The sequence below is a fragment of the Epinephelus lanceolatus genome, chromosome 3, assembly GCF_041903045.1.
Source record: "Epinephelus lanceolatus isolate andai-2023 chromosome 3, ASM4190304v1, whole genome shotgun sequence".
Lineage (NCBI taxonomy): Eukaryota > Metazoa > Chordata > Actinopteri > Perciformes > Serranidae > Epinephelus > Epinephelus lanceolatus.
The window spans coordinates 45,130,576-45,157,980 of record NC_135736.1 but is presented as its reverse complement, the minus strand read 5'-3'; the positions used below and the strand labels follow the sequence as shown (position 1 = coordinate 45,157,980).

The 27,405-nt window shown below is 41.7% G+C and overlaps 1 protein-coding gene across 1 annotated transcript in view; it reads left to right on the top strand.

Annotated features, from left to right (window-relative positions):
• The window catches only part of LOC144462555 (hemicentin-1-like), a 28,460-nt gene extending 6,193 nt beyond the window's left edge, over positions 1–22,267 (top strand). The window contains exons 7-20 of the mRNA XM_078166622.1: positions 376–636; positions 1,390–1,650; positions 2,498–2,579; positions 2,684–2,744; positions 4,444–4,676; positions 11,674–12,068; positions 12,210–12,407; positions 15,487–15,750; positions 16,802–17,062; positions 18,638–18,898; positions 19,748–19,828; positions 19,933–19,993; positions 21,714–21,943; positions 22,098–22,267. Coding sequence (XP_078022748.1) covers positions 376–636; positions 1,390–1,650; positions 2,498–2,579; positions 2,684–2,744; positions 4,444–4,676; positions 11,674–12,068; positions 12,210–12,407; positions 15,487–15,750; positions 16,802–17,062; positions 18,638–18,898; positions 19,748–19,812 — 2,342 coding nt within the window. The 3' untranslated portion in view covers positions 19,813–19,828; positions 19,933–19,993; positions 21,714–21,943; positions 22,098–22,267. The remainder of the gene's footprint in view (positions 1–375; positions 637–1,389; positions 1,651–2,497; positions 2,580–2,683; positions 2,745–4,443; positions 4,677–11,673; positions 12,069–12,209; positions 12,408–15,486; positions 15,751–16,801; positions 17,063–18,637; positions 18,899–19,747; positions 19,829–19,932; positions 19,994–21,713; positions 21,944–22,097) is intronic.
• Positions 22,268–27,405: the final 5,138 nt, after the last annotated feature.

Below are 27,405 nucleotides of genomic sequence, written 5' to 3'. Positions count from 1 at the left end.
CATACAGCCATCTTGGAACCATTTGGAAACATGGACAATAACAAAGCAGCAGCTAACAATGTAAAAAGACCTTTAAAAGGGAGTAAATGAAAGTGCACAAGTTAAAGGAGCTGATGGGATCACATTTCACTGGAGTTGTATCTCGTATAACTCCATGTGACAAATAAATGATCGATTGATGGATTAGTTCCACATTCACAGTCTGCTGTCATTAACTGAGCAACTCCAGAAGATTTTAGGTGTTTTATGCAGTTTTAGGACTCAACAGTCACACATCCATTTGTCAGAGCACCTTCAAAGTCTAAAATACCATATGTTCTTTTGTGGTAACACACCTTTAACCTTGAAAAACCTCTGTTGAAATCTCTCCTCCAGATACTCCAAGAGTTCCCTCTGTGTCAGTGAGTCCCTCTGGTAAAATCATGGAGGGCAGTTCAGTGACTCTGACCTGCAGCAGTGATGCTAACCCAGCAGCTAAATATACCTGGTACATGGAAAACCAGAAAGTGCTTCAAGGATCAGACGGTGTATATCAGTTCATGTCCATCAGCTCTGAAGACAGAGGGAAGTACTACTGCACATCTGAGAATCAACATGGACGGATTAACTCTTCATCCATTTTTATAGATGTCCAGTGTAAGTAAAAAGCATGAATACTTATTATGTTTTACAATTAGTCAAATGATGGATTCAAAAAATGTCGTTGTGAAACTGAGCACAAGCTTGAACCCGAGCGCAACTTCACAGTCAGCAGTAACACAATCCTGGCACAGTGCTGCAACATGGAAGAGGTTCATTACATTATGAGTAGGAGGAAGACTGAATCAGCAACAAGCCTGAGTAAAATCCAAACACGAGTACTTCTTATTGTCTTCTTTGTTGAATTTAGGTCTCAGGGAAATGTCTGTCTGTGTCAGATGCCTTATTATGTTAGATACTTTAGCTATTCAAGCAGGTGTGCTCCATCAGTCACGTCTGATAAGCTTCACCACAAGTACAAATACTGTGACACTGAAATTATATACAAGCAGAAAAATGGAAAACTACCTAAGTAATAGGAATATACAGTAATCCCCTGATGGAAGTAAGGTTTGAACAGCTTCCATTTAGGATTCATCCTGATGGTGGCCACTGTGCAGTATCTTAAATGGTTTCACTGTAGCTAGAGGCCACTAAGTTTCTATACAGATACAGGATGTAAGTTTCATGTACAGGTCTGTTAGAGGTCACTGTAGCCTGACAGCTAGCTTTGTAGAGGTGACAACAGCCTCTCTCAGGACTTCTAAAGTAGGTGGATAACACAGTAACCACCTTCTGGCTTTGGCAGTCCATACTTAAAAACTGGTGTGTAAACAAAGATTGATAAGTTGTCTGTCATTTCTCCTCCAGATGCTCCAAAGCTTCCCTCTGTGTCAGTGAGTCCCTCTGCTGAGATAGTGGAGGGCAGTTCAGTGAATCTGACCTGTAGCAGTGATGCTAACCCAGCAGCTAACTATACCTGGTACAAGGAGGATGAAGACTCACCAAAAGCATCAGGACAGATCTTCACCATCACTGATGTCAGAGCTGAACACAGTGGGAATTATTACTGTGAAGCCAAGAACAGCAGAGGACGTCATAACTCCACCTTTAATCCAATTATTGTGTCAAGTAAGTCATACTGATGTGTCTGTCCATAGCCCAATCACTTACACTTTATCTTAACCTTCCAGTTAAACAAGCCAATCACAGTACAAGCCTTCTTTAGTTACAACACATCATTTATTTCTGCAATCTTCAACTACCTAGCAGAGAGTTCAGACAAACAGATGTCAACATGTCTTTTTTGAACTACTTTAATAAGGGCAGAGTAGAATGGCTTCAGACTTGGCCGTGCTGAAATTCAACAATTCAATTCAAGGAAAACATAGCCAGGACAACTGGAATGGAGTGGATTGGGAAATGCATCTGTGGGACAACAGACCAATACAGACCCTCAATTTGAGTATGAAAGGAACCGGTTGCGTCTTAGCTGTCTGCAAGAAGTTTAAAGTGAAAATATTTCCAAGTTTCCAAGTCCCAACTCTCTCTCGTCCCCTAGTCAAGGTCAGCTCTTTCTTTCCAACAGCAGCTTGGTAAAGGTCTTGCCTGTCATGTGACGGTTTGTCAGAATCTCAGTCTCTCTCTCTGTGGCCTCCCGAACTCTGTTTTCCTAACCTCTCCATGGATGCATGGAAGGTGACAGCTCTGCTCAGTGTCGAAGAATAAAGATTTGATCATTCGAATACAAAGTCAATCACTAATCTTTGCCTGAGGTGCAGCATTTCTCACAGTAGAACACACAATTGTCTTACTGTCCCTTCAGGGATGCAAAAGCAATGTGACAGTTTCCATGAGTCACTATTTAGAATACTTCTGTCTGAGGATCTATGATTTAATGTGTAATTATCAGTTGCTAATGGACCAAAACAACCTGTAATTCCATAACTAATTGCTCTGTTTGATTGCTGTTTCACAGGATCAATGAAATCAGTAGCTGCTGGATCCATCACAGCTATTTTTCTGGCTATCATATTCGTCTTAGCCTTTCTATTCATCAGGTGAGCAACTAAGTTTTACTGTGATTATATTCAGTAAATCTGGTCACTTGTATTGTAATTTTGTTTGATGATTAATTTGCTTGTTCATTTATTTTCTTATCCAGAAGAAAGAGGTCCTGGAAACAAACCCCCGAGCCCAGACAGAGACCAGACGACAACGCACAGGTGAGGAAGAAGAGTTCAGGTATCACTCAGAGTCCACTGTCACCGGGAAACTCATGTGAATAGTGCTTCATGTCCCCTTCTGGATACTTTCTTCACCTAAACTAAACCTTTTACCTTGGGTTGGAGGAGAGTTGGTCGTCCACTAATCACGGGTTTGGCAGTTCGATCCCCATCCACAAGACACTGAATCAAACTGGTCCCAGTGGGCATGCCAGCTCCTTGAATGGTAGCTCTGTTACCATTGTGTGTCAAAATAGGTTAATGAGAGGCCAATTTTATTTTCATTTATTTATTCATTTAAGCAGGAAGTCCCACTGAGATTGAAAATCTATTTTACAAGAGAGACCTGGCCGAGGTAGCAGCCAATCAAAACACATTTAAAATACAACAAATACAACATATAACAGTGGCCTCTCAAGAAAAACAAGCACATGTCTCGGCCAGCACATTCTTTATGATGCCCTTGAATTAATCAATGGATATAAGTGTTTGTAGTTTTAGATGTTTTCGAAGATTGTTCCATGTCCAAGGTGCAGAGTAGGAGAATGAAGTTTTCTCCAGATCTGTTAAAACCCAGGGTACATTAAAAGCAACCACCTGGAGGAGCGTAGCTGGTGACTACCAGAGCTGACACACAGAAGGGTGCAGAGGTCGGCCAGAAGTTTGACAAATAATGCTTTATAGATAAAAACATACCAGTGCTGTTGTCTGTGAGTGGTCAATGATGTCCAACACACCAAATCATAAAGAATGCAGTGATGAGTAAGTGACTTTGCATTTGTAATAAAACATAGAGATACATGGTACACTGAATCAAGGCTACATAAAATGGAGGTTTCATGCATATACAATATGTCACCGTAATCAATCACAGACTGAAAAGAAGGTTCCACGAGTTCTTTCGTAGCACTGAAAGTAAAACAAGACTTATTTCTAAAATAAAAGCCAATCTTCACTTTAAGCTTCCAAACTGGAGTCGCAATATGTACATTAAATGACAGCTTGTCATCTATACTCGTATGACGTGATATGAGTGTATGAGGACACTCTTAATGGATTAAAGTGAAGATGCTAAAAAGCAGCTGTGCATGAGCTTTTGAGACGACTATAAACTTTGTTCTCTGAGCATTAAAATCAATCTTAAACTCAGCAGAGTGCTTTGTAATGACTGAAATGCAGTCTGAAGAACACAATATAAGTCGATCCTTTAACCATTTCTGCCCCCATCACCCTCTCTTTTTTCCACACTGTTTGTTTCCATTTGATGAACCCATAGCTGTATGTCTTTGTTATACTCTTTTTCCCCTTTGCTCAGTCTTTCAGTCTGCGGCCCTTTAATGTACCTCTTCATCTACACATACATGTTTGGGTTTTGTTAATAAAAGAGGAATCAGGTAATCCTTGAACTTTATTGCCCTCTGCTGGTGATTAGTAGGAATTACAACGACAAAAAACAGAAGTGATCTCAAACCTGTGGTTCACTACTTGGCTTTGAAAATGAAGCCTGAATCCACAAGAGGGAACATGAAATAAAGGTTGAAACCATGAATTTGGAGATGTGAAATAACCCACTCATCTTTAACCCTGCAGTATTTTACTACATGATCATTTTGTGTTTATACAGGGCAATACAAATCATACACATTTACCTGTGTAGCTAAGGACTCAAGAACTCTTGTCTTTGTGCTGTTTACCCTAGGCAAACATGGGTGCAGTGTATGACATTCCTCCAGCTCCAAGACAGACAACACCATCAGAGCAGCAGGACGACCTCTGCTATGCCAGTGTGAGCTTCTCTAAAAACCAGGAAGATCCTCTCTACTCCAACGTCAGGCTAAACCAACCCAACAGACACAGGGAGGAAGAAGAGGATGAGGATGATGTGGAGTACTCTGTTGTTAACTTTAAGAGTGCCGGTGCTGCCACAGAGTGAGTCCATGAGAGTTTTCTTTGCCACATAAATATAATTCCCATCATTTTATTGCAGTTGAATCCTTCTGTTATTTTTTAAACCTGTTCTGATTAATATTGGGAGTTTTCTGAGCTCTTAAAATAATTCTCAAAGTCTTTTCTTCATTCACAGATCAATACAAGAGGAGCCTGCGGAGGATTCATCTGTATTGTACAGCACAGTCCTTAAAAAACCAAGAGTATGAATACAACACGAGTCTGTGGTCTTTTAAACTAAATGTTTCAGCAGGTTAAACAAAAAGTCTTAAATAATAGGTTTGAGACGATAAACTGTATTAACTGTTGTTATGACATCCAGCCTCGGTCATTTCTCTTGAGTATCCTAAGACAGAATTAGATTCAAGATGTTATGAAGGAGCATCATTTTACAGCCAGTGCTGCTAGAACATCTTTTCACGTACATGTCTCTGTATACAGTATATCTTTACCACAATCTGTCACTGATCTCCTGTTTTGTTTTTTACAGTTCATCAGTTGTTATTGTCAAACACTGGGAATATTCCTCTGCTCATTTTCCCATTTCTTTTTTTTACTTCTGCTGTAACACCATCAAGTTAGTGTTTTAATTTCTCGGTACACAACTTAGATGGTTTTTATTTACGGTAGTTCTGTGTGTATTCTAAGCCTGTGACTTATTATATTGATTGTACTGATTTTTATTGTTTAAATAACCTGATATTCTATTGAATTAAAGTATTCAGTTAATACATCGTTCCAACTGTCAACATGTTAATGTGAGGTGTTCAGTGTTCAAACTACGGTGGAACCAGGGGGGAACAAGCTCTCCTTAAAGAGATGTAAGCTCCCCTGAAACAATAAAAGTTTGTGGGCATCTCAAAAGTGATGGACATCAATAAGTACTGATCTTAATGCATCCCAGTGCATCTGCTTGGGAAACCATGAATACGTGCAACAAACTGGTGTTTGTATGGCAGGTTTATGAGCTTCACAGGCATCTGCACCAGCCTGGTACAGTCACCTAACCTGTACATCCAAAAATAAACTAGGATTGTGACAATGGCAAGTAAAATAGTTTGCAAGCCACAAAAGCCGCTGACCGAACTCTTTGCAGAGAGGACGAGGAAGAAAGCAAGGAGTATCTTGGCAGATAGCTTCCTTCTTCTCTTTAGCCAGTTTGAGCTCTTGACCTCCAGGAGGTGCTGTAGAGTCCCTCTGGAGGGACACCAGCAGACCTGAGAGTGCGGGGGGGAGTGTGCCGGTGGAGGAGCTCAGGAGCTCTCCAGGTTGTGGAGAGCTTTGTAAATAATGATGAGGAGTTTGAAGTGGATATGCTGGGGGATGGGGAGCCAGTGGAGGTTTTTAAGGACGGGGGCGATGTGGTTACAGGCGCTGCAGTGTGTGAGAAGACGAGCAGCTGACTTCTGGATATACTGTAGTTCCTTGAGTGATTCAGTTGACAAACCGTAGAGGAGACTGTTGCTGTAATCCAGACTAGAAGTAATACATGTGTGAATGAGTGTCTGCAGCTGAAAAGGAGAGAGATGGGCGGAGGCGGGCGATGTTCCTGAGATGGAAGAAGGCTGTTTTGGTGATGTGTTTGATATGTTGGTCAAAGAAGAGGGTTTGTTCAAAGATGACACCAAGGTTACGGACATGGGGGGGGGGTCCATGTCATTGGTCCGACATCCCGTTGTTCCCATATGTGATTATACTAGGCTACACTGTATTTGTGTACCATAGAGGATCAGCAAACGCAACAAAAGTAGGCTACTGGTCGAGATACAAGTGTCATAGAGAGGAGAGAATGAAACACCATAACCTCCTGTTATTAACTCTGGGGTCCGGGTTGTGTGGGGAGCTCTCCGCGGTGCTGAACGGCTCCCGGCGGCCGTATTTCTGCCTTGATGGTGCACTGCGACCGGCTCTGGGTCAGCTGGCAAAGGTTTGAGGCGAAGCAGGCTCACAGCTTATGTGTTTGCCACTTTCTTTTTCATTTTAACCCACACCATGATCTTTTCCTGACCCTAACCAAGTGGTTTTTGTGCCTAAACCTAACCAGACCTTAACCACAGGGCATCATGATGATTTCGGAACGGACTTCGGAACAATGGGTTTAATATGGTCGGAACAATGGGATGTCGGACCAATGGGCAGACCGCCATTGGGGTAGGAGAGCACAGTGCAACTGTCGATTGAGAGGAGGAAGTTATGGGTGGATTTGATAAGAGATTTGGGAATGATGATGATGACTTCTGATTTGTCACAGTTAAGTTTGAGGACGTTGGTTTGCAGCCAGGATTTTATTTCAGTGATGCAGCTGGTGAGGGTAGAATGAGTAGCAGGAGTGATGGCTTTGGTGGAGATGTGGAGCTGTGTGTTATCGGCAAAGCAATGAAACTGAAGTCCATGACAGCGGATTATTTGACCAAGGGTGACAACGTACAGGATGAAGAGGAGGGGGCCTAGAATTGAACCTTGGGGAACACCTTGGCAGAAGGGAACAGTGGGGGATTTGCAATTGTTCATGCTGATGAACTGAAATCTGTCTGAAAGGTAGGATTTGAGCCAGGAGAGTGCAGTGCCGGTGATGTTGAGAGCGGTTTTTAAGTGAAAAGAAACAGTGTAAAAAATGAGTCAACTGTTTTGCAGCTTATCTTTGCTCATTAAAGTGATGTACAGCAGCTCAAAATTGTGTAAACTCTCTGGGTGAAGACGGAGATATGCTTGCAAAGCAACCCATTGGAATTAAAAATTTCAGCTTTGACGCTGTGACAGCACTTTTCACAGCACAAACTCTATATAAAACACTAAACGTAAAAATTGTTAAAAAGGTGGTTCTGCTTGGTCACTGCCACGTTGTTGTGATGTCAGGTTTGTTAATGTTGGTGAAATCGGGCTTGGTGGATCTTGCCAGTATTTTCATTCATTGAACTTTTCCCTATCAGAGGTCTTTTTTTTTCAAAGTTCTAAGTACAATAGATTGCAGGGCATTTTTGAATTTTTTAAACCCTCAGTGTGACTTGCAGTATATTAAAGGGGCAAAAAGCGAAATTGTTTCACCGCTAGGTTTGCTGTTGTGCACTGCCTGTAGACCAAAACAAAGTGTGTCATGAGCCACACCTCCCTCTACCTCTGCTCTCCACCCCCCCACCCCCCACTCGCCCCCTCTAAACTTAGTTTAGCAGTTAGCGATGTCTTTCACTCACTCTCAGTCTCTGCTGTGTTTAGCTATTCCCCTGCCTACTTCAATGATGATGGTACCTGTAATAAATGTAATATATCTGCTGAGATGGAGACGAGGCTCAGTGACTAGAAGAGCTAGTAGAAGCGCTCCATAGCTGTAAGTTACTCCAGTAGCCGGTGGCAGCAGACTCGGCTAGAGCCATCGCTGCATCCCGGCTAGCGCTAACACCGGGAGCTAACGCTAATGTTTCTACTCTTTTCCGTGAGTGAGAGCGATGTTTTAGCCTGACTACATTTTACAATGCTAATTGCAAATGTTAGCTGGGCTGCCGGGCTACTCACCCAACACAACCGTAACGCCTGACCCATTGCTGGGACCGAGCCGCTAATAACTCAATCTCTGGACGTTAACCCATGCTACGATTGTAACATTAAATTTAATTGAATCGACATAGCGACGTGCCTAACGTTACTGTAACACTAATTAAAACAGACATTTGACTTTATGTTGTACCTGTCCAGGAGAAGAAGAGCTAGCTCCGAGTCAGATTGTAGCCCCTTTAGCTCTCGCAGTGCTCTCCACCTTGGAAATGCAAGGCCAATGTGAATCCGGGTCTGTCCCTTTCTTTATCTGACAACTTCGTTGCCAACGACCGTTGTTACTTTAGAGGTAATGTCGGATCGGATGTCTTCAGGTGAACGTTTTGTTCCGCTCTCCGCCATTTCGCTTCGAAAATACACGCTGCCATTGCTCACTGGCTGTAGCCTTTTATAGGGGGGGAGGGCCAAGGGCTCCGAGAGGAGGAACGCGCAGACGGACCGTCTTGTAAACAATGGGCTGGAGATCAACACAGAGAGAGGGTGTGTGATGTCATGTTATACTCCAGATGAAATTACACCTCTAGTTCTTCACATAGCGATTTTTTAATTCCTTCAATCTAGAAATGATGAATTTCTGCTTATTGCCCCATTGAGTTATAGTAAAACGGACTGCAGAAAGTCACAGAGTATGGGACAGTTTCAGGTTCAGGGGGAAGTCAGCGAGGCAGCCACCCTGGATAAATCAACTGTTACACCCAACACTGGAAATGCATGGCATGAGCTTAGACTGGGACTAAACAACAGAGCACAGGTGAGGAGAAGAGTTAAGGAAAGTGTCCCAATGTCATACCTCGTACTAACTTTATACACAGTGTACCCCAAAATACTTTTCATAGTGTGCTTTGTTTTGACCTCTGCTAGTGCACTAGCTGTAGGGATGTCAAGTCTGTTAGTTGGTCGGTCAGTAATGGCTCTCTCACTATCATTTCAGTTGGGGATTTACAATCTTTTGTCTGCATATTAATCATGTGAAGAGGAAGGAAGCCAGGTCTATTTTTTTAACAGCTTGATATCTATTTAACACAACTTTTCCAACCACAGAAGGCACACACTGTCTTCACAGACCACATCCTCATTTTTAGAATAGAGAAATGTTTATTCTAACTTACTGACACACAGTGTTTATCATGTATGTGAACTGATGTTACATACAGAGACGTGAGGAGCAGCCATGAGTTTAGCAGCAGCAGCAACGAGTGGATTTATTGTCTTCCTTCTCTCTGTACAAGGTACTGTACATCTACATTTACACTGTAAGGCAGTTAGCACACTTCAGAAATACACAGGAGGGTGTTTTGTAGTTTATAAAAAGATCTGATGTTACGCAATTTGGTGTGATCCCATAAACACTGGACATTCACTTCTCTTTCTTTTAATAAGTTCTTACAGGACGACCAACACAGAGCTGTTTGTAACACCAGCAACATCTCTGCACACTTAAACATATAAACTTTATAAACTCAGGTATTGTGTACCGTCCAAGACAGTAAAGCTGTGTGCAGAAGGAAGTGATGACTGTGCATATAATAACAAAGACAAAATGCTCAAATGAATTTATTAAATAAAACTGACCCCTCTGTGGAACTTCCTGCATCGTGTTGCTGTCCTTTGAGCTTAACGTTTGTTTGCAGTAGAGCAAACTTAGAGGCTGTTCGCTCTCCCGTAGCATCATTAATACAGGAAATACAACAAGATGATTTCATGTCTTTCATGTTGAAGAAAAGTACTTACCAGGAATTGCAAGGTGGATACAGAACACTAATGGCTATCTTTATATTAACAATGGGTGAAATGTCTTCATGGTGTGAAAGGAGTTGCTTGTAGTAATGAAGTCATAGTAAATGGTCACCTAGTCTCTATATACAGACTCTACATTCAGTGAATGTAGAGTCTGTAGGCAAACCCCAGAGATCTTGCCTGCGGAAGAAGAGCGTAAGAGCCCTGGTTTCCGGTTGTAGGCTGTTTGTAGTCCGCGTGATATTGACCAATCACGTTTGAGCCGGCTGCAGTTGTTGCCAGGTTAAACGGTCCATGCGGTGAACTAACGAGGTGGAACATAATTGGCGTCACTGCAAACTCTGAATCCATCGCAGTGGTTCAGCATATTTACTTATGTATAAATGGAAGTCGGAAATGGAAATTCGCCTCCTCGGCCCAAATCAAACCGGAATGCCAAAAAATCGGGGGTCTGCCCCCAGAGGCTGTATCGCCGTCTGCCAGAAGTCAGACGCCGAATACAGCCGATGGGTTCCAAGAATGATGATCACCTGACTCTGCAGCTCCCCTCAGCTATACAGTGTTTTAGCTTTATTCAGCTGATTGTTTTAGTTTGCCCCAAACAGTTTTAGTTCACTCTCACTGCATTCATCAGCTTTCAGTGGAAAAGCCCTTAAAATTGTAGGGTTGCGGATCTTAGCAAAGAGATGATGAAAGCTGCCCAGGTAAAAGTGCACAACTAGCAAACTATTGTCACACAGGACAAAAAAAATAAATAAATTACAATACACAACAACAGAAAAATGGAGAAAATGTACCGCACACCAAGTCACAGCTCCCATTGAGGGCTTTTTTATTTGCGCTGTGATGTTTCGAGCACACGGCTCTTTCTCAAACTTCTGTTACATGTTGAGACTTGGTGTGTGGTACATTTTCTCCGTTTTCCATGACTTCTATATGTATCCACCCACTCCAAATGCTTAATACACAACAACAGCACACACACACTGAACTGTGAATTTACCAGTCGAAAATATCTGATACAGACATACAGATATATGTGCACCAGCCAAGGTTAATCTGGGCCACTTTTTTTTAAATAAACATCAGTAGTTGTGTCTCTATCTCTCTGTGGAAGAAGTTGTGATCTACATGTCACACTATCTGCCCACACCTCAGTGTTCTGCATGTCTCTACAGTTCCCATTCACACTCTGCTGCAGCCTGACCACACAAAGAAAAGCAACCGAACAAGGCAGATTCTTTTTTTATGTACCACACTCATCTACCAGTTTATCTTCAGAGATCATGTCTTCATCTTTGACTGTGTTTCTCTGCATTATAAATAATCATGTAAAACTGAATGATTTGCACATTTCTCCACACCTCTGTTCACTTTGGCATAACCTGAAATAACCATAAAAAGGGACAGACATTAAAAAGTCCTGAAAAAGAAGTAAACATATCAGAAACATGTGATGCAGAATAAGTCTTCAGTTTGAAATGGCAGTAAAACAGTCAAAGTTTAGTCTGTAACATTTTGTAAAGTTTGTTTACATGCCCCCAGCCAAAACCAAAAACAAGCTGGAACTATAAGTTAATCTTTGTCTCACACTGACTTGAAGTGTGATGGCATGAGAGCAGACGTGAGTTAAATAAAGTTTCACACACTGAAGCTCCTTCAATACAAATGAAAGTCTGTCTCCTGATGATCTGAGTCTGATTGTGGTTCCTGATGTGCTCTGTGTTACAGTGATACAGGGTCAGAATGGCTGGGGAGTGACTTACAGTCCTACTAAGATCTGTGCTGTAAAAGGATCAACAGTGGAAATACACTGCAGATACACATACCCATCCAGCACAACTGGCCCTCAAATTACAGTTGAGAAAACATTCTGGTTTACCAAAGTGAATGGACGTGATCCTGTAGATCTGACAACAGACCCACAGTATTCAGGTCGTGTGCAGTATGACTGTGATAAGATTAGGAACTACTGCACTCTGAGAATCACAGACCTGAGAGAGAGCGACTCAGCTGAGTACAAGTTCAGGTTCACAACAAACCAACCCAATGGTTATACTGGTTCACCTGGAGTCACTTTGTCTGTCACAGGTAACATTTTTATTCATATGTTAATTATTTACAAATGTTCAACATCTAGAAAACAATAATATAGATGTGTTTATTTGCATGTGTGTGTGTGTTGACAGTTTTGTCTAAAATAACATTCCTGTTCCCTCTTCACAAATCCAGGTCTCCAGGTGAGCAGACATAATAGTTATTGGCTTAAGTGTCAAAGCAGTTGTGTACTTGATCGCCCTTCCTTCATCTGGTACAAAAACGGGCAGAAAATTCAGAAAGAAGCATCTTCTTATTTAGGCAACTATAATCAAGAAGACAGCTATTCTTGTGCTATAAGAGGACACGAGGAGTTCCCCTCTCCTTCAGTGTGTAAGTTTAATCCACTGTGTCAGGACAAAAAAGACACACACACGCTGACATTACAACACAATTACAATTTCAGATCAAACCTCACTGGAGTCTTCTGAATCTTAATGTAGATGCAACAGTATTATTTAGAAAAACAGAAGTTTAAGCAAATGTGGTATTGATTGAAGAGGGTGAGATAATGTTAATAATATATCATCGGCATAAAGACTGGCTTAAAAAAAATATCTGCTCAAATTAATACCTGTTATATTTTGGTTGGCTCGAATGGCACATGCCAGCGGTTCTAATGCCAAAATGAAAATGGATGGAGAGGCTGGACAGCCCTGCCATGTGGATCTGAAAAGTTGGAAGGGATGAGATATCATACCATTTGTTTTAACACAAGCCGTCGGTTCATAATATAATGCCCTGATCCCCTGTGTACATTTTGGTCCAAAACCAAACTTAGACAGTACATGAAATAAAAAAGGCCACTCTATTCTATCAAAGGCTTTTTCAGCATCCAGCGATATTGCTACCGCTGGATGCTGAAAAGTAGATGCTCCTGCCATGACATGAAAAAGTCTCCTCATTATTTGAGGAAAGGCGGCCTCTAATGAAGCCAACCTGGTCTAAGTGTACTAATGATGGTATTACCTTCTCCAGACGCATAGCCAGGATCTTGGCAAACAATTTATAATCGTTATTTAAAAGGCTTAATGGTCTATAATTACTCATTTGCATATGGTCCTTACCCTGTTCTGGAATAAGAGAGATAATAGCAGATTGCATAGTCATTGGCATTTGACTGTTTGAAAATAATGTCATTGAAAAGCAAGGTGAGAAATGGAGCTAATATGTCCTGGAAACTTTTATAAATCTCTATGCTATATCATCACTACCTGGCGTTTTCCCATTTGAGAGAGCTTTAATGGCAGATTTGACGTCTGTTTCCAGGACACACGCCTCCAGTATCTCCTTGTCATTAGTCTTTAGGGTGGGTAGTGATATATCTTTAAAGAAATTGTCCATGTCCTCATTATTGGCATTATATTCAGATTTATACAAATTAGAATAAAAGTCCTGAAAGGCTACATTAATTTGTTTTGGTTCACAGACTAAAGACCCCTCACAGTCATATACATAGCTGGAACTGAATGTTGATTTTCCATTTGTTTTAGTCTGAGTGTTAACATTTTTCCAGCCTTTTCACCTGATTCAAAGTATTTTTTACGTAATTGAAAGAAAGCAAATGATGTCTCTTCATGTAAAATTGCTTGCAAATCAGATCTTTTCAATAATAATGCATTCCTCAGTCTGGAATTTTTTGGGTCAAGCATGTGTTGTGTTTCTAAAGTCTTAAGTTCAGTCTCTAAGTTTCTTTTTCTGTCTAATATTTTCTTCTTTTTTGCCGTAGAATAACTTATTGTGCACCCTCTGCACGTAGCTTTAAAAGCTTCCCATACCATTTGGACTGATGGGCCAGAATTTATATTAATGGAAAAAAATTCAGATATTTTTTCTCTAGTTGTTGAAGTAAATTCTTCATCTTTCAGAAGAGAACTGTTAAATCTCCATTGTTTAGTCTTGTGTGTATTAACTACAGAAGAGAGAATAACTGATATAGGTGCATGGTCAGATATGATAAAGTAAAGTAAAGTAAAGTTCCACTGATTGTCACACACCTGAGTGTGTGAAATTTGTTCTCTGAGGGAGCAGTGAGCAGCAGCGGTGCCGCAGCGGTGCCGCGCTCGGGAATCATGTGGTGATCTAACCCCCCAAATTCCAACCCCTGATGCTGAGTGCCAAGCAGGGAGGCAACGGGTCCCATTTTTATAGTCTTTGGTATGACCCTGCCGGGGATTGAACCCACGACCTTCCAGTGTCAGGGCAGACACTCTACCACTAGGCCACTGAGCTGGTAATCTAACACATTCCCCATTAAAGTTTTCAATACAAGCAAATAATCTATTCGTGAATATGAATTGTGAACCACGGAGTAAAAAGTATATTCACAGGTATTGGGATTAGATATGAGCCAAGTGTCAGCCAATGTCAATGTATTTTTTAATTCAGTAAAAGCTTTGTAAAAGCATTGCAACATCACATGCCAACGATTTCAAATGTAGATGATCTTATATCGTTTAACTTTATTTGAGACACCCTTTATATTCCAAGATATCAACTTAATAGTGTTAGGACCCATATATATTCAAGCCATTTTTAATTGATGTAGGAGCCTTGCCTAAAAGCCTAATATTTGTATTCCGTACCAAGGGGTGAAAATACAGGGTAACACAAGACAATCAAACAACATACAAGATGCAAAAAGGAAAATACACACATAACAAAAATGAGACTGATGCCATACAGTGCCGGTCTTCCATCCGTGAACAAAAAAAAAAAAAAAAAGCAAATGGGCGCTGCCATCCCCAATATTCAGACTCCTAAAAGAAAAAATATAGGTGGGTCACTCAGCTCCGGCCACGGTCTAGGCCATGAGAGCAGCATCCCACAAAGCCCACCTACAGTTTTCAATTTGATTTAGTTTCACTTAATTTCCAGAGTGGGTTTACTTTTTTCAGTTTATTTTTTATTGTTTAAATGTTTATTTCTAGTTTATTTTTTATGAGGGGTATTGTCAGGAACAAATCAGAAAAACATAAGTTCTGCTACAACCACAGAGGCTGAATATAATGACAGCTGATGCAATAGCTGTGAGTATAAAGAAATATTAAGAGAGAGTTTGTTGTATTTTTCAGACTCATGGGGACGGCCCAGTGAAAGTATTAATAAGAGCCTGCTTTTTTCCCCCCAAAATAAAACTAATGGTTCTCTTCCCACCTCCAATAATTTTATATAAACTGTTTTGTAGCCTGAGAATTATTTACAAAACATGACAAAGAAGTGATCAACCAATAACAATAATGAAACAAACATTAACTTCTGCTAACAACTAGATCTTGACTGAGAGGACTGTCAGGACTGACTCAGCAAACAGAACCTGTATATAAAGAGAAGAATATGTAAAAATAGTCATTTGTCTGTGATAATGTCTTCTGTCATCTTTTGAAGTTATTCATGTTCAATTCTCCTCCAGATGCTCCAAAGCTTCCCTCTGTGTCAGTGAGTCCCTCTGCTGAGATAGTGGAGGGCAGTTCAGTGACTCTGACCTGTAGCAGTGATGCTAACCCAGCAGCTAAGTACACGTGGTACAAGAAGACAGTAAACCCCAGACCTCACAGTGAAGGACCACAGCTTGTCTTCAGCTCCATCCAGTCCTCTGACTCTGGACAGTATTACTGCACAGCAGAGAACGAGCTGGGGAGGAGGACGTCTAATGACTTCACCATGGATGTGAAATGTGAGTGAAAAAGCTTATTTGAATATAACATACAGCTTGAATCTGTCCAGTGTTTGCTGATGATACCTACTCTCTTCAGCTCTACATTTTCACTTTCATTATTATTTAGCTTTAGACTGACGGACATTTGCAGTCGCCTCTCTGTCAGCTCTGCTGTGTTTGTGCAAAGTTTAGGCTCTTCAGTCTACGTTGAAAGTGTTAGTGGTGCTTTTTGTGGCTGGCTTTGGATGGTGGTGTCGTGTGGCTTCGAGTCACTCATCAGGATGAGGACATCAACTTACCAGTCTGTAAACTGTCCTGCTGCTGACTTCTGCCAGTTACTGTAGCTAAGTCAAAGTTCAGTAAACATCTAGGAAAAAGTAAGAGGAATGGGCCCCAGCTGCTCGCCACTGTACAGGCGTTGGAAAAGCAATCTGGACGACCTCCGTGCCATATTATTTTCCAACAGGATTTCATGAACTGTAAGGTTCCTTATTTCACAGAAACTTGGCTGAATCCTGGACAGCGCCATTCAACCAGGAGGCTTTTTTTCAATATGCTGATCTGACAAAGTAGAGGACTCTGGTGAGAGAAGGAGAGTAGGTGTGTGCTTTACAGTGAATAAGGACTGGTGTGTCAGCGGGAATGTGAGGTGCTGTCCTGTTCCTGCTGTGGATCACTGCTCGGGAGAAGCAACCATACAGCCATCTTGGAACCATTTGGAAACATAGACAATAACAAAGCAGCAGCTAACAATGTAAAAAGACCTTTAAAAGGGAGTAAATTAAAGTGCACAAGTTAAAGGAGCTGATGGGATCACATTTCACTGGAGTTGTATCTCGTGTAACTCCATGTGACAAATAAATGATCGATTGATGGATTAGTTCCACATTCACAGTCTGCTGTCATTAACTGAGCAGCTCCAGAAGATTTTAGGTGTTTTATGCAGTTTTGGGACTCAACAGTCACACATCCATTTGTCAGGGCACCTTCAAAGTCTAAAATACCATATGTTCTTTTGTGGTAACACACCTTTAACCTTGAAAAACCTCTGTTGAAATCTCTCCTCCAGATGCTCCAAGAGTTCCCTCTGTGTCAGTGAATCCCTCTGGTAAAATCATGGAGGGCAGTTCAGTGACTCTGACCTGCAGCAGTGATGCTAACCCAGCAGCTAAAAAGACCTGGTACATGGAAAACCAGAAAGTGCTTCAAGGATCAGACGGTGTATATCAGTTCATGTCCATCAGCTCTGAAGACAGAGGGAAGTACTACTGCACATCTGAGAATCAACATGGACGGATTAACTCTTCATCCATTTTTATAGATGTCCAGTGTAAGTAAAAAGCAGTATCTTAAATGGTTTCACTGTAGCTAGAGGCCACTAAGTTTCTTCACAGATACAGGACGTAAGTTTCATGTACAGGTCTGTTAGAGGTCACTGTAGCCTGACAGCTAGCTTTGTAGAGGTGACAACAGCCTGTCTCAGGACTTCTAAAGTAGGTGGATAACACAGTAACCACCTTCTGGCTTTGGCAGTCTATACTTAAAAACTGGTGTGTAAACAAAGATTGATAAGTTGTCTGTCATTTCTCCTCCAGATGCTCCAAAGCTTCTCTCTGTGTCAGTGAGTCCCTCTGCTGAGATAGTGGAGGGCAGATCAGTGACTCTGACCTGTAGCAGTGATGCTAACCCACCAGCTAAATATACCTGGTACAAGGAGGATGGAAACCTCATCAGACCTCTCACTGAAGAACCACAGCTTGTCTTCAGCTCCATCCAGTCCTCTGACTCTGGACAGTATTACTGCACAGCAGAGAACGAGCTGGGGAAGATGAGGTCTAATGACTTCACCATGGATGTGAAATGTGAGTGAAAAAGCTTATTTGAATATAACATACAGCTTAAATCTGTCCAGTGTTTGCTGATGATACCTACTCTCTTCAGCTCTACATTAATTTTCACTTTCATTATCATATAGCTTTAGCTTGATGTAGGCACAGAAATTTGCAGTGGCCTCTCTGTCAGCTCTGCTACGTTTGTGCAAAGTTTAGGCTCTTAGTGGTGCTTTTTGTGGCTGGCTTTGGACGGTGGTGTCGTGTGGCTGTGAGTCACTCATCGGGATGATGACATCAACTTACCAGTCTGTAAACTGTCCTGCTGCTGACTTCTGCCAGTTACTGTAGCTAAGTCAAAGTTCAGTAAACATCTAGGAAAAAGTAAGAGGAATGGGCCCCAGCTGCTCGCCACTGTACAGGCTTTGGAAAAGAAATCTGGATGACCTCCGTGCCATATTATTTTCCAACAGGAGTTCATGAACTGTAAGGTTCATTATTTCACCGAAACTTGGCTGAATCCTGGACTGCGCCATTCAACCAGGAGGCTCTTTTTCAATATGCTGATCTGACAAAGTAGAGGACTCTGGTGAGAGAAGGAGAGTAGGTGTGTGCTTTACAATGAATGAGGACTGGTGTGTCAGCAGGAATGTGAGGTGCTGTCCTGTTCCTGCTGTGGATCACTGCTCGGGAGAAGCAACCATACAGCCATCTTGGAACCATTTGGAAACATGGACAATATCAAAGCAGCAGCTAACAATGTAAAAAGACCTTTAAAAGGGAGTAAATTAAAGTGCACAAGTTAAAGGAGCTGATGGGATCACATTTCACTGGAGTTGTAACTCGTATAACTCCATGTGACAAATAAATGATCGATTGATGGATTAGTTCCACATTCACAGTCTGCTGTCATTAACTGAGCAGCTCCAGAAGATTTTGGGTTTTTTATGCAGTTTTGGGACTCACCAGTCACACATCCATTTGTCAGGGCACCTTCAAAGTCTAAAATACCATATGTTCTTTTGTGGTAACACACCTTTAACCTTGAAAAACCTCTGTTGAAATTTCTCCTCCAGATGCTCCAAAGCTTCCCTCTGTGTCAGTGAGTCCCTCTGCTGAGATAGTGGAGGGCAGTTCAGTGAATCTGACCTGTAGCAGTGATGCTAACCCAGCAGCTAAATATACCTGGTACAAGGAGGATGAAGACTCACCAAAAGCATCAGGACAGATCTTCACCATCACTGACGTCAGAGCTGAACACAGTGGGAATTATTACTGTGAAGCCAAGAACAGCAGAGGACGTCATAACTCCACCTTTAATCCAATTATTGTGTCAAGTAAGTCATACTGATGTGTCTGTCCATAGCCTAATCACTTACACTTTATCTTAACCTTCCAGTTAAACAAGCCAATCACAGTACAAGCCTTCTTTAGTTACAACACATCATTTATTTCTGCAATCTTCAAGTACCTAGCAGAGAGTTCCGACGAACAGATGTCAACATGTCTTTTTTGAACTACTTTAATAAGGGCAGAGTAGAATGGCTTCAGACTTGGCCGTGCTGAAATTCAACAATTCAATTCAAGGAAAACAAAGCCAGGACAACTGGAATGGAGTGGATTGGGAAATGCACCTGTGGGACAACAGACCAATACAGACCCTCAATTTGAGTATGAAAGGAACCGGTTGCGTCTTAGCTGTCTGCAGAAGTTTAAAGTGAAAATATTTCCAAGTTTTCAAGTCCCAACTCTCTCTCGTCCCCTAGTCAAGGTCAGCTCTTCTTTCCTTCCAGCAGCAGCTTGGTAAAGGTCTTGCATGTCATGTGACGGTTTGTCAGAATCTCAGTCTCTCTCTCTGTGGCCTCCCGAACTCTGTTTCCCTAACCTCTCCATGGATGCATGGAAGGTGACAGCTCTGCTCAGTGTCGAAGAATAAAGATTTGATCATTTGAATACAAAGTCAATCACTAATCTTTGCCTGAGGTGCAGCATTTCTCACAGTAGAACACACAATTGTCTTACTTTCCCTTCAGGGATGCAAAAGCAATGCGACAGTTTCCATGAGTCACTATTTAGAATACTTCTGTCTGAGGATCTATGATTTAATGTGTAATTATCAGTTGCTAATGGACCAAAACAACCTGTAATTCCATAACTAATTGCTCTGTTTGATTGCTGTTTCACAGGATCAATGAAATCAGTAGCAGCTGGATCCATCACAGCTATTTTTCTGGCATCATATTCGTCTTAGCCTTTCTATTCATCAGGTGAGCAACTAAGTTTTACTGTGATTATATTCAGTAAATCTGGTCACTTGTATTGTAATTTTGTTTGATGATTAATTTGCTTGTTCATTTATTTTCTTATCCAGAAGAAAGAGGTCCTGGAAACAAACCCCCGAGCCTAGACAGAGACCAGACGACAACGCACAGGTGAGGAAGAAGAGTTCAGGTATCACTCAGAGTCCACTGTCACCGGGAAACTCATGTGAATAGTGCTTCGTGTCCCCTTCTGGATACTTTCTTCACCTAAACTAAACCTTTTACCTTGGGTTGGAGGAGAGTTGGTCGTCCACTAATCATGGGTTTGGCAGTTCGATCCCCATCCACAAGACACTGAATCAAACTGGTCCCAGTGGGCATGCCAGCTCCTTGAATGGTAGCTCTGTTACCATTGTGTGTCAAAATAGGTTAATGAGAGGCCAATTTTATTTTCATTTATTTATTCATTTAACCTTTATTTAACCAGGAAGTCCCACTGAGATTGAAAATCTATTTTACAAGAGAGACCTGGCCGAGGTAGCAGCCAATCAAAACACATTTAAAATACAACAAATACAACATATAATACAAAAATCCACAATAAAACAACAACTATTCAAACACAGTGGCCTCTCAAGAAAAACAAGCACATGTCTCGGCCAGCACATTCTTTATGATGCCCCTGAATTAATCAATGGATATAAGTGTTTGTAGTTTTCGAAGATTGTTCCATGTCCAAGGTGCAGAGTAGGAGAATGAAGTTTTCTCCAGATTTGTTAAAACCCAGGGTACATTAAAAGCAACCACCTGGAGGAGCGTAGCTGGTGACTACCAGAGCTGACACACAGAAGGGTGCAGAGGTCGGCCAGAAGTTTGACAAATAATGCTTTATAGATAAAAACATACCAGTGCTGTTGTCTGTGAGTGGTCAATGATGTCCAACACACCAAATCATAAAGAATGCAGTGAGGAGTAAGTGACTTTGCATTTGTAATAAAACATAGAGATACATGGTACACTGAATCAAGGCTACATAAAATGGAGGTTTCATGCATATACAATATGTCACCGTAATCAATTACAGACTGAAAAGAAGGTTCCATGAGTTCTTTCGTAGCGCTGAAAGTAAAACAAGACTTATTTCTAAAATAAAAGTCAATCTTCACTTTAAGCTTCCAAACTGGAGTCGCAATATGTACATTAAATGACAGCTTGTCATCTATACTCGTATGACGTGATATGAGTGTATGAGGACACTCTTAATGGATTTAAGTGAAGATGCTAAAAAGCAACTGTGCATGAGCTTTTGAGACGACTATAAACTTTGTTCTCTGAGCATTAAAATCAATCTTAAACTCAGCAGAGTGCTTTGTAATGACTGAAATGCAGTCTGAAGAACACAATATAAGTGGATCCTTTAACCATTTCTGCCCCCATCACCCTCTCTTTTTTCACACTGTTTATTTCCATTTGATGAACCCATAGCTGTATGTCTTTGTTATACTCTTTTTCCCCTTTGCTCAGTCTTTCAGTCTGCGGCCCTTTAATGTACCTCTTCATCTACACATACATGTTTGGGTTTTGTTAATAAAAGAGGAATTAGGTAATCCTTGAACTTTATTGCCCTCTGCTGGTGATTAGTAGGAATTACAATGACAAAACAGAAGTGATCTCAAACCTGTGGTTCACTATTTGGCTTTGAAAATGAAGCCTGAATCCACAAGAGGGAACATGAAATAAAGGTTGAAACCAGGAATTTGGAGCACCTTTAATCCTGCAGTATTTTACTACACGATCATTTTGTGTTTATACAGGGCAATACAAATCATACACATTTACCTGTGTAGCTAAGGACTCAAGAACTCTTGTCTTTGTGCTGTTTACCCTACAGGCAAACATGGGTGCAGTGTATGACATTCCTCCAGCTCCAAGACAGACAACACCATCAGAGCAGCAGGACGACCTCTGCTATGCCAGTGTGAGCTTCTCTAAAAACCAGGAAGATCCTCTCTACTCCAACGTCAGGCTAAACCAACCCAGCAGACACAGGGAGGAAGAAGAGGACGAGGATGATGTGGAGTACTCTGTTGTTAACTTTAAGAGTGCCGGTGCTGCCACAGAGTGAGTCCATGAGAGTTTTCTTTGCCACATAAACATAATTCCCATCATTTTATTGCAGCTGAATCCTTCTGTTATTTTTTAAACCTGTTCTGATTAATATTGGGAGTTTTCTGAGCTCTTAAAATAATTCTCAAAGTCTTTTCTTCATTCACAGATCAATACAAGAAGAGCCTGCGGAGGATTCATCTGTATTGTACAGCACAGTCCTTAAAAAACCAAGAGTATGAATACAACACGAGTCTGTGGTCTTTTAAACAATGTTTAAGCAGGTTAAACAAAAAGTTTTAAATAATAGGTTTGAGACGATAAACTGTATTAACTGTTGTTATGACATCCAGCCTCGGTCATTTCTCTTGAGTATCCTAAGACAGAATTAGATTCAAGATGTTATGAAGGAGCATCATTTTACAGCCAGTGCTGCTAGAACATCTTTTCACGTACATGTCTCTGTATACAGTATATCTTTACCACAATCTGTCACTGATCTCCTGTTTTGTTTTTTACAGTTCATCAGTTGTTATTGTCAAACACTGTGAATATTCCTCTGCTCATTCTCCCATTTTTTTTTACTTCTGCTGTAACACCATCAAGTTAGTGTTTTAATTTCTCGGTACACAACTTAGATGGTTTTTATTTACGGTGGTTCTGTGTGTATTCTAAGCCTGTGACTTATTATATTGATTGTACTGATTTTTATTGTTTAAGTAACCTGATATTTTATAGATTAAAAATATCCAGTGAATCCATCAACGTGTTAATGTGAGGTGTTCAGTGTTCAAGCTACAGTGGAACCAGGGGGGAACAAGCTCTCCTTAAAGAGATGTAAGCTCCCCTGAAAAGTTTGAGTTTGGGGAATCTCAAAAGTGACGGACGTCAATAAGTACTGATCTTAATGCATCCCAGTGCATCTGCTTGGGAAACCATGAATACGTGCAACAAACTGGTGTTTGTATGGCAGGTTTATGAGCTTCATCTTCACCAGCCTGGTACAGTCACCTAACCTGTACATTCAAAAATAACCTCTCTAGGATTGTGACAATGGCAAGTAAAATAGTTTGCAAGCCACAAAAGCCGCTGACCGAACTCTTTGCAGAGAGGACGAGGAAGAAAGCAAGGAGTATCTTGACAGATAGCTTCCTTCTTCTCTTTAGCCAGTTTGAGCTCTTGACCTCCAGGAGGTGCTGTAGAGTCGCTCTGGAGACTAAAAGTGTATTTAAGAAGTCCCTTATCTGAACTCCCATCAGTGTCCTTAACTCAACAAAATGAATGATGAGACTTAGGGGAGTCAGTGGACGAGCTCAGGAGATCTCCAGGTTGTGGAAAGCTTTGTAAGTAATGATGAGGAGTTTGAAGTGGATATGCTGGGGGATGGGGAGCCAGTGGAAGTTATGAAGGACGGGGGTGATGTGGTTACGGGTGCAGCCGGGAGTGTGTGAGAAGATGAGCAGCTGAGTTCTGGATATACTGTAGTTCCTTGAGTGATTCAGTTGACAAACCGTAGAGGAGACTGTTGCTGTAATCCAGTCTGGAAGTAATACATGTGTAAATGAGTGTCTGCAGCTGAAAAGGAGAGAGATGGATGAAGGCAGGCGAGGTTCTTGAGATGGAAGAAGGCTGTTTTGGTGATGTGTTTGATATGTTGGTCAAGAGGGTTTGTTCAAAGATGACACCAAGGTTACGGACATGGGGGAAGGATGTCAATTGAGAGAAGGAAGTTATGGGTGGATTTGATAAGAGATTTGGGAATGATGATGATGATTTCTGATTTGTCACAGTTAAGTTTGAGGACGTTGGTTTGCAGCCAGGATTTTATTTCAGTGATGCAGTTGGTGAGGGTGGAGTGAGTAGCAGGAGTGATGGCTTCATTTGGGGCTGAATGTCGTCGGCAAAGCAGTGAAAGTGAAGTCCATGACGGTGGATTATTTGACCAAGGGTGACAATGTACAGGATGAAGAGGAGGGGGCCTAGAATTGAACCTTGGGGAACACCTTGGCAGAGTGGAGCAGTGGGGGATTTGCAATTGTTTATGCTGATGAACTGAAATCTGTCCGAAAGGTAGGGGGAAGTCAGCGAGGCGGCCACCCTGGATAAATGAACTGTTACACCCAACACTGGAAATGCACGGCATGAGCTTAGACTGAGACTAAACAACAGAGCACAGGTGAGAAGAGGGGTTAAGGAAAGTGTCCCAATGTCATACCTCGTACTAACTTTATACACAGTGTACCCCAAAATACTTTTCATGGTGTGCTTTGTTTTGACCTCTGCTAGTGCACTAGCTGTAGGGATGTCAAGTCTGTTAGTTGGTCGGTCAGTAATGGCTCTCTCACTATCATTTCAGTTGGGGATTTACAATCTTTTGTCTGCTCATGCATATTAATGATGTAAAGAGGAAGGAAGCCAGGTCTGTTTTTTAACAGCTTGATATCTATTTAACATAACTTTTCCAACCACAGAAGACACACACTGTCTTCACAGACCACATTGTTATTTTTAGAATAGAGAAATGTTTATTCTAACTGACTGACACACAGTGTTTATCATGTATGTGAACTGATGTTACATACAGAGACGTGAGGAGCAGCCATGAGTTTAGCAGCAGCAGCGAGTGGATTTATTGTCTTCCTTCTCTCTGTACAAGCACACTTCAGAAATACACAGGAGGGTGTTTTGTAGTTTATAAAAAGATTTGATGTTATGCAATTTGGTGCGTTCCCATAAACACTAGACATTCACTTCTCTTTCTTTTAATAAGTTCTTACAGGACGACCAACACAGAGCTGTTTGTAACACCAGCAACATCTCTGCACACTGAAACATATAAACCTTATAAACTCAGGTATTGTGTACCGTCCAAGACAGTAAAGCTGTCAATAAGTACTGATCTTAATGCATCCCAGTGCATCTGCTTGGGTAAAAATGAATACGTGCAACAAACTGGTGTTTGTATGGCAGGTTTATGAGCTTCATCTGCACCAGCCTGGTACAGTCACCTAACCTGTACATCCAAAAATGAACTCTCTAGGATTGTGACAATGGCAAGTAAAATAGTTTGCAAGCCACAAAAGCCGCTGACCGAACTCTTTGCAGAGAGGACGAGGAAGAAAGCAAGGAGTATCTTGGCAGATAGCTTCCTTCTTCTCTTTAGCCAGTTTGAGCTCAGGAGTTTGAAGTGGACATGCTGGGGAATGGGGAGCCAGTGGAAATTATGGACGGGGGTGATGTGGTTACGGGTGCAGCCGGGAGTGTGTGAGAAGACGAGCAGCTGAGTTCTGGATATACTGTAGTTCCTTGAGTGATTGGGTTGACAAACCGTAGAGGAGACTGACAGCCCATTGGTCCGACAGCCCATTAGTCCGATGTCCCGTTGTTCCCATATGTGATTATACTAGGCTACACTGTATTTGTGTACCATAGAGGATCAGCAAACGCAACAAAAGTAGGCTACTGGTCGAGATACAAGTGTCATAGAGAGGAGAGAATGAAACACCATAACCTCCTGTTATTAACTCTGGGGTCCGGGTTGTGTGGGGAGCTCTCCGCGGTGCTGAACGGCTCCCGGCGGGCGTATTTCTGCCTTGATGGTGCACCGCGACCGGCTCTGGGTCAGCTGGGAAAGGCTTGAGGCGAAGCAGGCTCACAGCTTATGTGTTTGCCACTTTCTTTTCCATTTTAACCCACACCATGATCTTTTCCTGACCCTAACTAAGTGGTTTTTGTGCCTAAACCTAACCAGACCTTAACCACAGGGCATCATGATGATTTCGGAACGGACTTCGGAACAATGGGTTTAATATGGTCGGAACAATGGGATGTCGGACAAGTGGGTTGTCGGACCAATGGGCAGACCGCCATTGGGGTAGGAGAGCACAGTGCAACTGTCGATTGAGAGGAGGAAGTTATGGGTGGATTTGATAAGAGATTTGGGAATGATGATGATGACTTCTGATTTGTCACAGTTAAGTTTGAGGACGTTGGTTTGCAGCCAGGATTTTATTTCAGTAATGCAGCTGGTGAGGGTAGAATGAGTAGCAGGAGTGATGGCTTTGGTGGAGATGTGGAGCTGTGTGTTATCGGCAAAGCAGTGAAACTGAAGTCCATGACGGCAGATTATTTGACCAAGGGTGACAATGTACAGGATGAAGAGGAGGGGGCCTAGAATTGAACCTTGGGGAACACCTTGGCAGAGGGGAGCAGTGGGGGATTTGCAATTGTTTATGCTGATGAACTGAAATCTGTCCGAAAGGCAGGATTTGAGCCAGGAGAGTGCAGTGCCGGTGAAGTTGAGAGCGGTTTTTAAGTGAAAGGAGACAGTGTAAAAAAATGAGTCAACTGTTTTGCAGCTTATCTTTGCTCATCAAAGTGATGTACAGCAGCTCAAAATTGGGCAAACTGTCTGGGCTAAGACGGAGATATGCTTGCAAAGCAACCCAATGGAAATGAAAATGGCAGCTTTGACGCTGTGACAGCACTTGTCACAGCACAAACTCTATATAAAACACTAAACGTAAAAATTGTTAAAAAGGTGGTTCTGCTTGGTCACTGCCACGTTGTTGTGATGTCAGGTTTGTTAATGTCAGTGAAATCGGGCTTGGTGGATCTTGCCAGTATTTTCATTCATTGAGCTTTTCCCTAGAGGTCCTTTTTATTTCAAAGTTCTAAGTACAATAGATTGCAGGGCATTTTTGAATTTTTTAAACCTTCAGTGTGACTAGCAGTATATTAAGTTATAGCAAAACTGACTGCACAAAGTCACAGAGAGTATGGGACAGTTTCAGGTTCCGGGAGAAGTCAGCGAGGCAGCCACCCTGGATAAATGAACTGTGACACCCAACACTGGAAATGCACGGCGTGTACCCAGTACACACAGTGTACCCCAAAATACTTTCCATAGTGTGCTTTGTTTTGACCTCTGCTAGTGCACTAGATGTAGTGATGTCAAGTCTGTTAGTTGGTCGGTCAGTAATGGCTCTCTCACTATCATTTCAGTTGGGGATTTACAATCTTTTCTCTGCTCATGCATATTAATGATGTGAAGCGGAAGGAAGCCAGGCCTGTTTTTTTAACAGCTTGATATCTATTTAACACAACTTTTCCAACCACAGAAGACACACACTGTCTTCACAGACCACATTGTTATTTTTAGAATATAGAAATGTTTATCGTAACTGACTGACACACAGTATTTATCATGTATGTGAACTGATGTTACATACAGAGACGTGAGGAGCAGCCATGAGTTTAGCAGCAGCAGCGAGTGGATTTATTGTCTTCCTTCTCTCTGTACAAGGTACTGTACATCTACATTTATTTTGTAAGGCAGTTAGCAATTTGGTGCCATCCCTTAACACCAGACATTCACTTCTCTTTATTTAAATAAGTTCTTACAGGACGACCAACACAGAGCTGTTTGTAACACCAGCAACATCTTGTTTTGCCGTCGAGTCTAACTTTCGCCAGCG